This window comes from Nanorana parkeri, unplaced genomic scaffold (assembly GCF_000935625.1).
Source record: "Nanorana parkeri isolate BGI_ZX_2015 unplaced genomic scaffold, ASM93562v1 scaffold2165, whole genome shotgun sequence".
NCBI classification, from domain to species: Eukaryota; Metazoa; Chordata; class Amphibia; order Anura; family Dicroglossidae; genus Nanorana; species Nanorana parkeri.
The window spans coordinates 168,557-181,589 of record NW_017308433.1 but is presented as its reverse complement, the minus strand read 5'-3'; the positions used below and the strand labels follow the sequence as shown (position 1 = coordinate 181,589).

Below are 13,033 nucleotides of genomic sequence, written 5' to 3'. Positions count from 1 at the left end.
CCCCCCCCTCCCCATGTACCCTGCGTCCCGCAATACGCTTCACGGTAGACGTGTCAGACTTCAATGCCCAGCCCCCTCCCCGGCTCTCTATTACCGGAAAGAGGGAATCATTTGATACATTCAATCACAATACTTGTTTATTTTAAAGGAGAACTATGAGGCGAGTGATTTCCCCTCATCCTCATAGTTGGAGCCGACGCGTGACAATGAAACTGTCACACGTCGGCTCTATAGATCGGCAAGTGAGCGAACACATACCGGCGCTCGCTCACTTCTCGATCCTCCCCCTGCAGAGAGCTGTGGCTGTCACTCACCACTCCCCTCAGGGTCCCCCCCCCTCCCCGATCCTCCAGCGCTGACTGGGGGAACGGACGGGGGAGGGGGCGGGTACAGCTGGCTCTAGATAGGCAGAGCCAGCTGTCACTCACGCAGCTGGGCGGATCCAGACATAACTGTCGGGATCCGCTCCGGCTGCGGCGCCTCAGTATACCGCGAGCTGTAGCTCCCTATATACTGAGCCTAGGGTGACGGGAGGACGCTAGTTTGTGTCCTCCCGTTACCCTGAGGAGATCTATGGGGAAAAACACTGACCCCATAGTTCTCCTTTAATGATGGAAATAGAAAGTTCCGGCAGCTGTGCAGCTTTCTAATAGTGTTTTAAATGCATTGCTAGATTGCGCTTTATTGCCCCAGGTTGCGTTTTATTGCCCCAGCCAGAGATCCTCTGTGCGGCATCGATCTTTCCTTTCTGGTAACCGACTTTGTGTTTTGTATTTGCAGGAAACCATCGGATTCCGAGTACCAGGTACGTCACAACTTTCTATAAATCTGTCTGTTACCTTCACGTACTATGCCCGGCCATTCATTTTGATTTGCTATATCCCTCGTCATGTCTAATGTTTCACAAGCAAAGGGGTGTATCTAAAAAATGAATCGCAGAGCCGTTCATCCTGCTAAACATTTGTTCTGTGTGAATGGAGGCAAAAACAAATGTTATTAGTATATTTTCTTTCCAGGTTGAATGTAATATCAGGTAAATACCTCATTATGGCCACTAGGTGGAGCTGAGGAGCACAGGCAATACATACTTCTTTCCTATGCTCCTCAGCACGTCTTTGTGCATCGGATGGACGGACAGTAATATTTTACAAGAGGTTTGGAAATCCTTCATAAGGACGACGATTAATTGTTTGTAAATGTTCCCGGCCAATTACAGAAAGACGTCTATGAAATGGTCACCGCAGCTACTAATAAATATTATTACTAAATTCAGGGCCGTCTTTAATACTGATTGGACCCTGGGCAAACATTTTCTTGGGTCCCCCACTCCTACCCACCCTAACCAACCAACCCCACCCCCTGCCATGCAATCTCACCCATGCATACGCACACATGACAGGGGCGGGGCAACACTATGCAATACTGATCGCACAGTAAACCGAAGAGTGGCGCGGGTGTATCTTTAGCAGGCTCAAGGATTATCGTATACACAGGTGAGGGCGCATCCCCCCCAGACAACTGTCTATGCAGCCTTACGCTAACACTGGCTAGCATGCAGTGTGCCCCCATCATATGTACATGGAAAGCATGTAGTGACCCCCATCACATACAGACAAGCAGCATGCCGTGACCCCTCTCTCTGGACGTTTAGTGTTCCCTAATACACGCATGCGCACTCCAGGACACACATACACACATCATGGAGGGGGAGGGAATCCACCCAGCTCTTCTCTCCGTGTGACCCGCTGTGCGATCATCCAGCACTCTACTGTCAGTGCTGAGATGCAGGGCCAGTGGTAGTTTTGCAGCGCAGGACCTTCTCAAGGGGCAGCTGCTTTGGGCCCCACAACAATGACTGGGCCCTGGGCAACTGCCCCTTTCGCCCCGCGTTAAAGACGGCCCTGACTAAATGATTATTACAAATCAATAATGTTCCAATCCGTATTACTGATAGTGATGCCGGTCATCACTATCAGTGTCTTAGTCTGCGCTGGGACTCTGCTGACTTCATACTGACGCTTGTTGTCGCCCATGACAACACACATTTGGGTATACTCATCCTGATGTATAATAAGAGGGTTGGTTTCACTCAGTAGCTGATCAGTTCGGACCCTTTGATGGTCGATCGTTGTTGGTGAAGACCCCTCTTAATGTTCCAGGATCTCCGCTGCGGCGACTCGCTCTGTGATGCTGATTCACCGTCTATTCACCCTCTTTTCTCTCTCTTGTAGGAAGACATCGAATCTCTGATCCCCAAAGGCGTCTCTGAACTCACCAAGCAGCAAATCCGCTACCTGCTGCAGGTGAGACTCCGCCGGATACACAGAATGTTCTTCTTTGTCCTTGAATGGTCTGCGATATATTGATGATTGATTCCTCGGATCTTCTCTCCCCCCAGATGAGGCAAACCTCCGACAAATCCATGAAACTTGTTCTGGCCACTTTCAGCAGTCTGCGGGAGGAGCTGGGACACCTGCAGGACGATCTGAATGTAAGCGGTGACACCAGCGGCGATCGGGGTATTACATGTGATCGGCAGCGATGTGGTCCTTGTGTTTGCAGGCGCTGAAGAGGCTCCGCCTCTCCATCTTCCCCGTTTTTATTCTCCAAAAAGTGATCGACCTTTCATAGCGCATTACGTGTCCCGGATTTCGGGTTGAATCTGATTGTAGTCGGATACAGAAATCTAGATTCAGGACTGAATATGTACAAGATAAATGGCCGTGCTCGGTGGGGTGTGCTGGGTGTCAGGACTCAGGTGGGGTGTGCTGGGTGTCAGGACTCAGGTGGGGTGTGCTGGGTGTCAGGACTCAGGTGGGGTGTGCTGGGCGTTGGACTCAGGTGGGGTGTGCTCGGTGTCAGGACTCAGGTGGGGTGTGCTGGGGGTCAGGACTCGGGTGGGGTGTGCTTGGTGTCAGGACTCAGGTGGGGTGTGCTGGGGGTCAGGGCTCAGGTGGGGTGTGCTGGGTGTCAGGACTCAGGTGGGGTGTGCTGGGTGTCAGGACTCAGGTGGGGTGTGCTGGGTGTTGGACTCAGGTGGGGTGTGCTGGGTGTTGGACTCGGGTGGGGTGTGCTGGGTGTCAGGACGTAGGTGGGGTGGGTGTTGGGGCTTACTGGATATCAAGGCCACATGGGGGTATGCTGGGGTGTCGTGTTCAGATAACGTTTCCTGGGGGCTGGGGTCACGTGGGGGGCATCCTGGGTGTCCGGGTCATGTGATGGTATGATATGTGTCAAGGTCACATGGGGGCATACTGGAAATTGGGATCATGTGGAATTATGGGACATGTCGGGGTCACATGGGCTGTGCTGGGTGTCATGGTTAGGTAAGGGTCCTCTAGGTGCTGAGGTCACGAGATGGCATGCTTAGTATTGGGGCCATGTTGGCAGCATGGTGGGTGTCGGGGGTTACGGGGGCCGTGGTTTGTGGCAGTCAGGTGATGTTTCCTGGGTGGGCGGAGTCACATGGGGTTATTGTCGGGGTCACGGGGAATGTGTTGGGTGGAGGAACACCGAAACCCGGGAGTCATTAATATAACAATGATCAGAGCGGTGTGGGAGTTTGTGTAACAGGTCAGACCAGGAAAACATGAATTAGGAATATTGTGTATATAATAGAAGGTTGTTTTATATCTTCCCCTCCTACCGGTGAATGCGGGCGGGCGGGGGTTGGGAAACGGAGAAAACTGAACACAAGTTCAACTAAGAACAGCAAAGAGCCGCCTGTGATCACCGGTACACCGCGCTCCTCCCCGCTGCCATCTGATAGTGTGTGGAGAAGACATTGCTCTTCTGGAAGAGTGACAACTCTGCCCCCTAGTGGCATCACCAGCCAGTGCCGAGACCAGGGGGGCGGAGCTCTGACCTTTTTATATTCAAAAACGTCTCTGTTCCTATAAAGGTGGCCACAGACATGTGAAGGTTGTCATCATTCAGGCACGGTATGACCAGTGGTAGGTGTCTATCAGCTGGAGGGGTCCTAAACACACACAGATATATATATATATACACACTATATTGCCATAAGTATTGGGACGCCTTTACACGCACATGAACTCTAATGGCCCCCCAGTCTTAGTCCGTAGGGTTCAGTATTGGGTTGGCTCCGCCCTTTGCCGCTATAACAGCTCCGCCTCTTCTGGGAAGGCGTCCACAAGGTTTAGGAGTGTGTCTATGGGAATGTTGGACCATTTGTGAGGTCAGGTACTGATGTTGGGGGAGGGGCTCGCAGTCTCATTCATCCCAAAGGTGTTCTATGGGGTTGAGGTCAGGACTCTGTGCGGCCAGTCACGTTCCTCCCCCTCCCCATCCATGTCTTTATGGACCTTGCTTTGTGCACTGGTGCGCAGTCATGTTGGAACAGGAAGGGGCCGTCCCCAAACTCCTCCCACAAAGTTGGGAGCATGAAATTGTCCAAAATGTCTTGGTGTGCTGATGCCTTAAGAGTTCCCTTCACTGCAACTAAGGGGCGGAGCTATGGGGCCCTGTGATTTCTAGTTACGCCCCTGCCGAGAACCATCAGAGATTTTCGGACCGGTCGGAGCGCACAACATTTTGAGGGTAAATGATAAAAAGGTAAAAGAATTAACTGGACAGAACTGCGGACGTGCGGAAGGATCCGATTGTAACGTGTGGTGGAGACATTGCTGCAGAGCGATGTGATTGGCTGTCACTCGTTATTATGTATTTATTCCGATATATAAAATGTTTCCTTTTACAGAAATTGGAGCTCGCCAAGAAATCTCTGGAGAGAGATCTGACCTTCAAGGACGACCAGATAAAAGAATACGAGACCATGCTGGCCTCCCTGAGAGAGAAGAACCGCCAGCAGCAGGTACCGCCCAGCACAGCGCCGCACAAATGTCATGTGACAGGACAGCGCCATGTGAATGGACAGTGTGTGATTGGATAGTACCATGTGATTGGACACTGTGCGATTGGACAGCGCCATGTGATAGTATACTGTGTGATTGGATAGTACCATGTGATTGGACACTGTATGATAGGACAGCGTTTGATTGGACAGCGCCGTGTGATGGGACACCATGTGATTGGACGTTGCCATGCCGTGTGATAGGGTACTGTGTGACAGGATAGTGCATGATTAGACAGCGCCATGTGATTGATTACTGTGTGATCCGACAGCACCATGTCATAGGACATTGTGTGATTGGATAGTACCATGTGATTGGACACTGTATGATAGGACACCATGTGACTGGACATTGCCATGCCATCTGATAGGACAGCGCCATGTGATAGGACAGCGCCATGTGATAGGACACTGTGATAGGACAGCGCCATGTGATAGGACAGCGCCATGTGATAGGACAGCGCAATGTGATCCCGGCTCTGTTGTCTTTGTCCCTCCAGCAAGAACTGAAGGAAAGTCAGATGAAGCTGCGCAGCTTGGAGGAGACCATCACATCCCTGCGCAACGGCGACAGCGACAAAGATTACCGACTGAAGGAGCTGGAGTACGCCAAGAACGCTCTGCAGCAAGAGAACAAAAATCTGCGGGTTCAGGTGAGTCTGGTTGCTGCTGAGCTGCGCTTTATGATGGGCGGAGATCCACATTTATTGTTGGTTGTTGATACCTGCAGCATCGTTTCTCTTCCAGTAGTCAGTAGTCTCTACGTCAATAGTATGTAATGTACAGAGTGCGGGGGTCAGTAGTACATATTGCAGGGGTCAGCAGCATGGCGTGCAGGGGTCAGTCGTATGTAATGCAGAGTGCAGGGGTCAGTCGTATGTAATGCAGAGTGCAGGGGTCAGACGTATGTAATGCAGAGTGCAGGGGTCAGCAGCATGTGACGCGGAGTGCAGGGGTCAGCAGCATGTGACGCGGAGTGCAGGGGTCAGCAGCATGTGACGCGGAGTGCAGGGGTCAGCAGCATGTGACGCGGAGTGCAGGGGTCAGCAGCATGTGACGCGGAGTGCAGGGGTCAGCAGCATGTGACGCGGAGTGCAGGGGTCAGCAGCATGTGACGCGGAGTGCAGGGGTCAGCAGCATGTGACGCGGAGTGCAGGGGTCAGCAGCATGTGACGCGGAGTGCAGGGGTCAGCAGCATGTGACGCGGAGTGCAGGGGTCAGCAGCATGTGACGCGGAGTGCAGGGGTCAGCAGCATGTGACGCGGAGTGCAGGGGTCAGCAGCATGTGACGCGGAGTGCAGGTGGGGTCAGTAGTATGTAACGCAGAGCGCAGGGGTCAGTAGTATGTAACGCAGAGCGCAGGGGTCAGTAGTATGTAACGCAGAGCGCAGGGGTCAGTAGTATGTAACGCAGAGCGCAGGGGTCAGTAGTATGTAACGCAGAGCGCAGGGGTCAGTAGTATGTAACGCAGAGCGCAGGGGTCAGTAGTATGTAACGCAGAGCGCAGGGGTCAGTAGTATGTAACGCAGAGCACAGGGATCAGTAGTATGTAACGCAGAGCGCAGGGGTCAGTAGTATGTAACGCAGAGCACAGGGGTCAGTAGTATGTAACGCAGAGCGCAGGGATCAGTAGTATGTAACGCAGAGCGCAGGGGTCAGTAGTATGTAATGCAGAGTGCAGGGGTCAGTAGTATGTAACGCAGAGCGCAGGGATCAGTAGTATGTAACGCAGAGCGCAGGGGTCAGTAGTATGTAATGCAGAGTACAAGGGTTAGCAGTATGTTAAGTTAAAATTCACTTACCAGATGCCTTCCCTCTTTAGTTGTGTCACATGTCAAAGCCCAGAAGGACCCTATGACTTCCCTAGGCTTTGCAATGCTCTGATATGAGGTCTAGGGGCCTGTTCACACCATATGCAGTTGTGATGCAGTCCGGCAGGTTGTGGTAACGGGGGGGGGGGGGTCACTGAACATTTTCAATATCTTGACTCTGACAGATAATAATTCATCATGGCGGCACCCAGAGGGAATTTGTTATTACATTGTATCTTTTTTCCGGTCAAACCCTGCCTGACATATGAACTGCTGCATGTTCGGGGGTTCTTCGCCTTTACATTCTGGAAGTTGTATAATTGACATGTCTGTGTTTCCGCACAGGTCTCCGAAACCGTCTCCAACCCCATGCTGCAGGCTAAGACCGATGAGATCACCCGGCACTACAAGGAGATGATAGAGAGCCTCCGAGGGGAAAAGGACAAGGAGATCCGCACCCTAAGGGTAAGGCTAACAATGGGGGCCGGCCTGACCATTTTCCTGCAAGATGTAGAATTCTAACCCGTGACGTGCATTTCAGACTCAGATCTCCAAGTTCCAGCATGAAGTGACGGTGAAGCAAGGAAGCAGCAGCGACCTGCAGCTGAAACTCTTAGAGCTGACGTCCTCCCTGGAGGAGAGGGACTCTCTAATTAAGAGGCAGCAGGAGGTGAGGACCGATTAAAGGGCACCTGTTACTTAAGTGATATACTGTCATGGAGGTTTACTTGTATCACATCTATTCATGGGATATATTTTACTGTCGATAACTTTTGTCTTAGGGGCAACTTCGTAGCTAGGTATGTCTTAGCTACTATAGTCATCTACTATTTACTGTGTTTTCATCTGATTTTGTATTTGGTGGGATAATGATTTAATTGGATCGTTGTACTCACTGTAAAATCCTTTTCTTGGAGCCCATTGAGGGACACAGGAATTCCTCACATTTAGGGTTATACTACCGTCTATAGGCAGATCGGACATTGGCAAACAAAAAAATTGTAGGCCAGCCCAGGATAACCTCTCCTACTACCAGCAGGCCTCAGTATGGTAGCAAAGCAATACCGAGAGCATGATCATAAACAGAGGGGGGGGAGGCACTTGTGCTCCTCAAATGAACGCCAGAAAAAAATCCCATCTTCTTTTTCATACATGTGGGACAGAGGACGTCTTTCATATTTGGGATGTCCTACAGCAGTCCAACTGAGGGTTTAAGTGTCTGAAGAACCTTACACCCCAAGCTGGCATCAGATGAGGCCTCAACATCTACATGGTGGAACACGGTAGAGCTTCCAGAACGTGTGGCCAGTGACCAGAGGCAGCCTTGCAAATCTAGGAAAGGAAGCACTCGCAGGTCTAGTAGAGTGCGCCTTGGCAGGAAAAGGTGGACACCGTTCATTATGACCATAACAAGCTCAATAGTAACAAGATAATGGTCTTCCTAAGCCACTTTGAGATGGTGAAATGAGATGTTGGTGACCATCGGGGATGACAAAAAGGGAATTGGTCTTCTGGAAGAAGCCGTGGCCACATTCAGACAGTAGAGAGACATTTTTTCTTTTTGTGAATTGGAGCCGGAGAGACTGAGGGACAGAAGAGCAGTTTTCTGGTTGAGGTGAAATTTTAGACCTGGACCTCAACACCAGACAAGGTTCATTGCAGGATAAGGCCACCAGTTTACACACTCATCTCGTAGAGGTGATGGCTACAAGGAATACAGTCCTGGGGGTCGGTGAGAGTAGAGAAAGAAATGTTTCTACTGTGTTCCAGTCTCATCGAGTTGCAGGGAAATAAACAGGGGAAGCTACATGGGGGATGTCCTGTGCAGAGGTCTTAATCAAGGAGTGCGAGGCCAACAGTCTCTGAAACAAGATAGATGGGGCAGAAACCTGACCTTTGATGGTGCTTGGAGCCAAACCTTGGTGCAGACACCAGCTGTAGGAAGGTCACAGCCAAGATGGGGTGAAGAAAAGGGTCTGACAGCAAATCAGTGCCAGATCCACAGTGGGAGCAGATCACTTTTTTCACAAGGTCTTCTTCTTCATTCGGGTACAAGACTAATATGTATTCGGGTAAAGCAATCATCTTGTCAGAGTGCTTTCAGTCTCCTTTAGAGGAAGACTTGGAACAACTAAAGGACCTAAGAATGGGAATAGCACTGGTAGAAGCCATGGGCTGATCTTCTAGTTTCATCCATAGGAGCTGAAACAGGGTCTTTTAATTTGGGAAACACTGCGCCTCTCCATTAGATAAAGACTGGAATGACTCAATCAGAGTCTCGGTGACTGATGGCACTGAGGGCCATGGGCAGAGAATGTCTGTTATGTCATTCTGAGCCTGATGAAGGGGACTCTTGAGGCCCTGAAAAGCGCTTGTATTGAATGGCAATGTGTCATTAAATGGACTTTTGCTAAATTACTCCTACGATGTGCTGGTGACATCATTTCTTCTGCCATGGGCAGAGAAGACACATAATTTGAAGGGGAAGCTTGTGGCCTTTGTGGTCAGAGTCGGCAAATAACTGGCGGATTTGACACATTAGGCCTTGCATGACTGTAGTAAAAACCTCAGCCAAGAGAGCAGAGGAGCCGGCCACATCTGACGGAGCTAAGGAAGACTCAGGAGACGAGGCGGACTCTAGTAGCCGAGCAGGACAGGTGCCCTAGGGAAGCCCAGCTACTTGCACCACCCTCCCATGGCGCATCCCCCCCCCTGCACAGCCCCATTCTCCTGCGGGTTAGCTTCTGCAGGCAACAGGTGGATGTAATTTAATTTGAAATAGCCAATAGCAGACTTGCTATTGAAACCCCACCCACTGAGCAGTGGAGAGGACCTGAGAGGGAAAGATGTCTCTCAGCTACGCTCCTCTGCTCGGTGGGCGGGTGCAATAGCCAGCCTGCTATTGGATTTTGCAATTTGAAATAGATGGGGGGGCGCCAGGGGGGGGAGTTTCCAGAGAAATACATGTTGTGACTACATGGTGGTAAGGCATTGTAAGGCTCAGGGTACAAGGCAAGGCCTCAGGTAAACCTAGACAGCTGGTAGCAGGTGAGGGTTGGAGGGCCGGAAAGGACCGAAGTCACTGTAGTCACTGCAGCAGGCAGGAGCAGCAGCTGAGATGCAGCGCGGGAGAGCTATGACCTGGAGAACTGATGATCACACATTCAGGGGCTCCTGCAATTACTGAGCAAGTCCGGGTCATTTCCTGAATGACGAGAGCTGTAAATGTTGATATTTTATTCCCAGAGGTGTCTTTCTGCCTAGATCGGCCTAAAAATCAAATTTAGGGGGAGAGATTGGGATCTCTTTTTTGCTGCGTCTGTCCCTGCTGGAGAAATTGACATTCACTTCCTTTCCGGGTGACACCTCGTCAGACCCGACACACAGGAGGTGTCACACCGTCGCAAGGAATGAAGGGAAATCTTTCCCAGCGGGTTGCAGAGAATAATAATAACCTGAGAGGGGTTCTAACCCCTCACCCACACTCTGCTCAGAACATTTGGTCGGAGTTTTAATCCGAGAAGTTGTACGACTTGTGAAAATATATTTTAAAAAACGATTCATTTAAATTGCTTCTATGATTCCCACAGGAACTTCTCCGGCTGCGTACACAGAGAGAGTCGAAGAGCGTCACCCAGGAGATCGTTACAAGGAAGTAAGTGGACAGCTAGGACCATCATTCAGGTCCAGTCGCAAAGGAACTACAACTCCCAGCATTTCCTCCAATCTCCCCCCATTCCAGAACCTTATTTTAAAGGAGAACTATAAGGTTAGGACTTTTCCCCATAGTTCTCCTAAGGGTCACGGGAGGACACAAACTAGCGTCCTCCCGTCACCCTAAGCTCAGTATATAGGGAGCTACAGCTCACGGTATACTGAGACGCCGCAGCCGGAGCGGATCCCGACAGTTATGTCTGGATCCGCCCAGCTGCGTGAGTGACAGTCACCTCTCTCTGCACGGATAGATGGAGAAGTGAGCGAGCGCCGGTATGTGTTCACTCACTTCCCGATCTATTGAGCCGACCTGTGACAGTCTCATTGTGACAGGTCGGCTCAGATTATGAGGCCGGTCCTCGGTGGCCTTGTGGGGAATCCGGGCCTGGTTATAGTCAATCACAGTGGTTGCAACTGCAAACGGCGTTGCGTGCCCGGGGTTGCTGATGCCTGCCGTAGAGATCACTGCGAGGTATGACACGGTGCCATAGAGGGCACTAGAAGATGGCTGCTCATTACCTGCCAAATAGGAGATCCAAATGGGTCTCACCGAGATTTAATGACCGAAAAAGAGAGCATACCTCCAATAACAAAAATGAACACGCTACACACGCATTCCCATTCCTTCCATACTCAGCCTCACTTTTCCAATAAGAAATTCAGATTTTTGTTTTTTGAAAGGCATTTTGAGGCGATCTTATATTTAACCAGTGGCGTAACAATCGCCATAGCGACCCAGGCGGCCGCTATGGGGCCCGTGCACAGGGGGGCCCGGGCCAGGCATCCCGCTGATGCCGTGTGGGCCGCCTAGGTCGCTATGGCGTCTCGGGGTGCAGGCTGTCACAGCCGCTGCGGAGCTGTGTCAGTGACAGCCAGCAGATGCGGCAGAATAGGCCGGTTACACCGGCGTTTGCAGCTAAAGAAGGAGGCGGGGCCCGCCTAACAGCAACCCCGCCTCCTCCCACATCACTGGCCAGCGGTCTAATAGCAGGTGGGGCCAGTGATGTAAGAGGAGGTGGGGCCCGTCGATAGAAGGAGGCGGAGCCCGGGGACGGAAGAGGAAGCAGGGGCCCGGCGGCGGCGACCGCGGAGGTGGACAACGCTGACGGGTAAGAGGCGTGCAGCCCAACTGAGACCTTGCAGAGCCCACCATAGAGAGTCTATGGTGGGCTCTGCAAGTGGCATAACTAGCAATCACGGGGCCCCATACAAAATTTTGCTATGGGGCCCTGTGATTTCTAGTTACGCCCCTGTATTTAACCAATATCTCTCCAGGGTTCCCCCATGATTTGTAGGCCTCAATTTCCAGTTCTAAACATATAAAGCAGCCCCTGAGTGACTCCACCTGCACTGTAACCCGGATAGGAAGGCTGGGCTGTAGGAGGCACTCGTCTTGTGATGTGAAGTCACCGTAGATATTAAATAAAGTTTTCTGAATTTGTAATCACAGCTACAGCACCCAGTACCCCATCCTGAGGCTGCTGAATGACTACAAGGAGACCCCGGGGTTAAAGGGATCGCAGACGTTCGTCATCGAGCGAAAATCAAACAGCTGGAACTCGGTAAGAATGATGAGAATCATTGCGTCATGTAATGACCGCGTGATGGCCATTTGCAGCACCGGACACTAAGGGCCCCTTTTGTACATCGCCCCCCCTAGTATTAGACATACAGGATATAAAGTGTGAATTGAAAGGCTTTTCCCATTCATAAACCTCTCTGCGCTTTTTCCATAACTCGGCTATGGTGAAAATAATTCACATCATTTTGCTATGGGGCCCTGTGATTTCTAGTTACGCCCCTGTATTTAACCAATATCTCTCCAGGGTTCCCCCATGATTTGTAGGCCTCAATTTCCAGTTCTAAACATATAAAGAAGCCCCTGAGTGACTCCACCTGCACTGTAACCCGGATAGGAAGGCTGGGCTGTAGGAGGCACTCGTCTTGTGATGTGAAGTCACCGTAGATATTAAATAAAGTTTTCTGAATTTGTAATCACAGCTACAGCACCCAGTACCCCATCCTGAGGCTGCTGAATGACTACAAGGAGACCCCGGGGTTAAAGGGATCGCAGACGTTCGTCATCGAGCGAAAATCAAACAGCTGGAACTCGGTAAGAATGATGAGAATCATTGCGTCATGTAATGACCGCGTGATGGCCATTTGCAGCACCGGACACTAAGGGCCCCTTTTGTACATCGCCCCCCCTAGTATTAGACATACAGGATATAAAGTGTGAATTGAAAGGCTTTTCCCATTCATAAACCTCTCTGCGCTTTTTCCATAACTCGGCTATGGTGAAAATAATTCACATCATTTTGCTATTGTCCCCTCAGTTCCCTGGATATTTCTGTCCTACCTCTTAGTAATTATGACTTTGGATACCTGATATGACCCAAAGTCTGTGAGCACCCGACCATCACCTCTATAGGTAATTGGACTTCCTATTCTAAAACCATGCACATTAATGTGGAGATGCCTTCTACCACCTCCTGCTTTGTGGCCTCCACTCTTCAGGGAAGACTTTCCACAAGAATTTGGAGGGTGTCTGTGGGAATTTGCTCCCATTTCTGAGGTCAGGTACTGATGTTGGATGGGAAGATCTGGCTCGCAATGAATCTTCTAATTCATCCCA

The 13,033-nt window shown here is 50.8% G+C and overlaps 1 protein-coding gene across 1 annotated transcript in view; it reads left to right on the top strand.

Annotated features, from left to right (window-relative positions):
- The window catches only part of POF1B (premature ovarian failure, 1B), a gene marked incomplete at its 5' end in the record, with an annotated part of 46,693 nt that overhangs the window by 17,948 nt on the left and 15,712 nt on the right, over positions 1 to 13,033 (top strand). The window contains 10 exons of the mRNA XM_018572901.1: positions 781 to 805; positions 2,232 to 2,303; positions 2,399 to 2,491; positions 4,721 to 4,834; positions 5,374 to 5,526; positions 7,030 to 7,149; positions 7,226 to 7,354; positions 10,275 to 10,339; positions 11,849 to 11,983; positions 12,400 to 12,511. Coding sequence (XP_018428403.1) covers positions 781 to 805; positions 2,232 to 2,303; positions 2,399 to 2,491; positions 4,721 to 4,834; positions 5,374 to 5,526; positions 7,030 to 7,149; positions 7,226 to 7,354; positions 10,275 to 10,339; positions 11,849 to 11,983; positions 12,400 to 12,511 — 1,018 coding nt within the window. The remainder of the gene's footprint in view (positions 1 to 780; positions 806 to 2,231; positions 2,304 to 2,398; positions 2,492 to 4,720; positions 4,835 to 5,373; positions 5,527 to 7,029; positions 7,150 to 7,225; positions 7,355 to 10,274; positions 10,340 to 11,848; positions 11,984 to 12,399; positions 12,512 to 13,033) is intronic.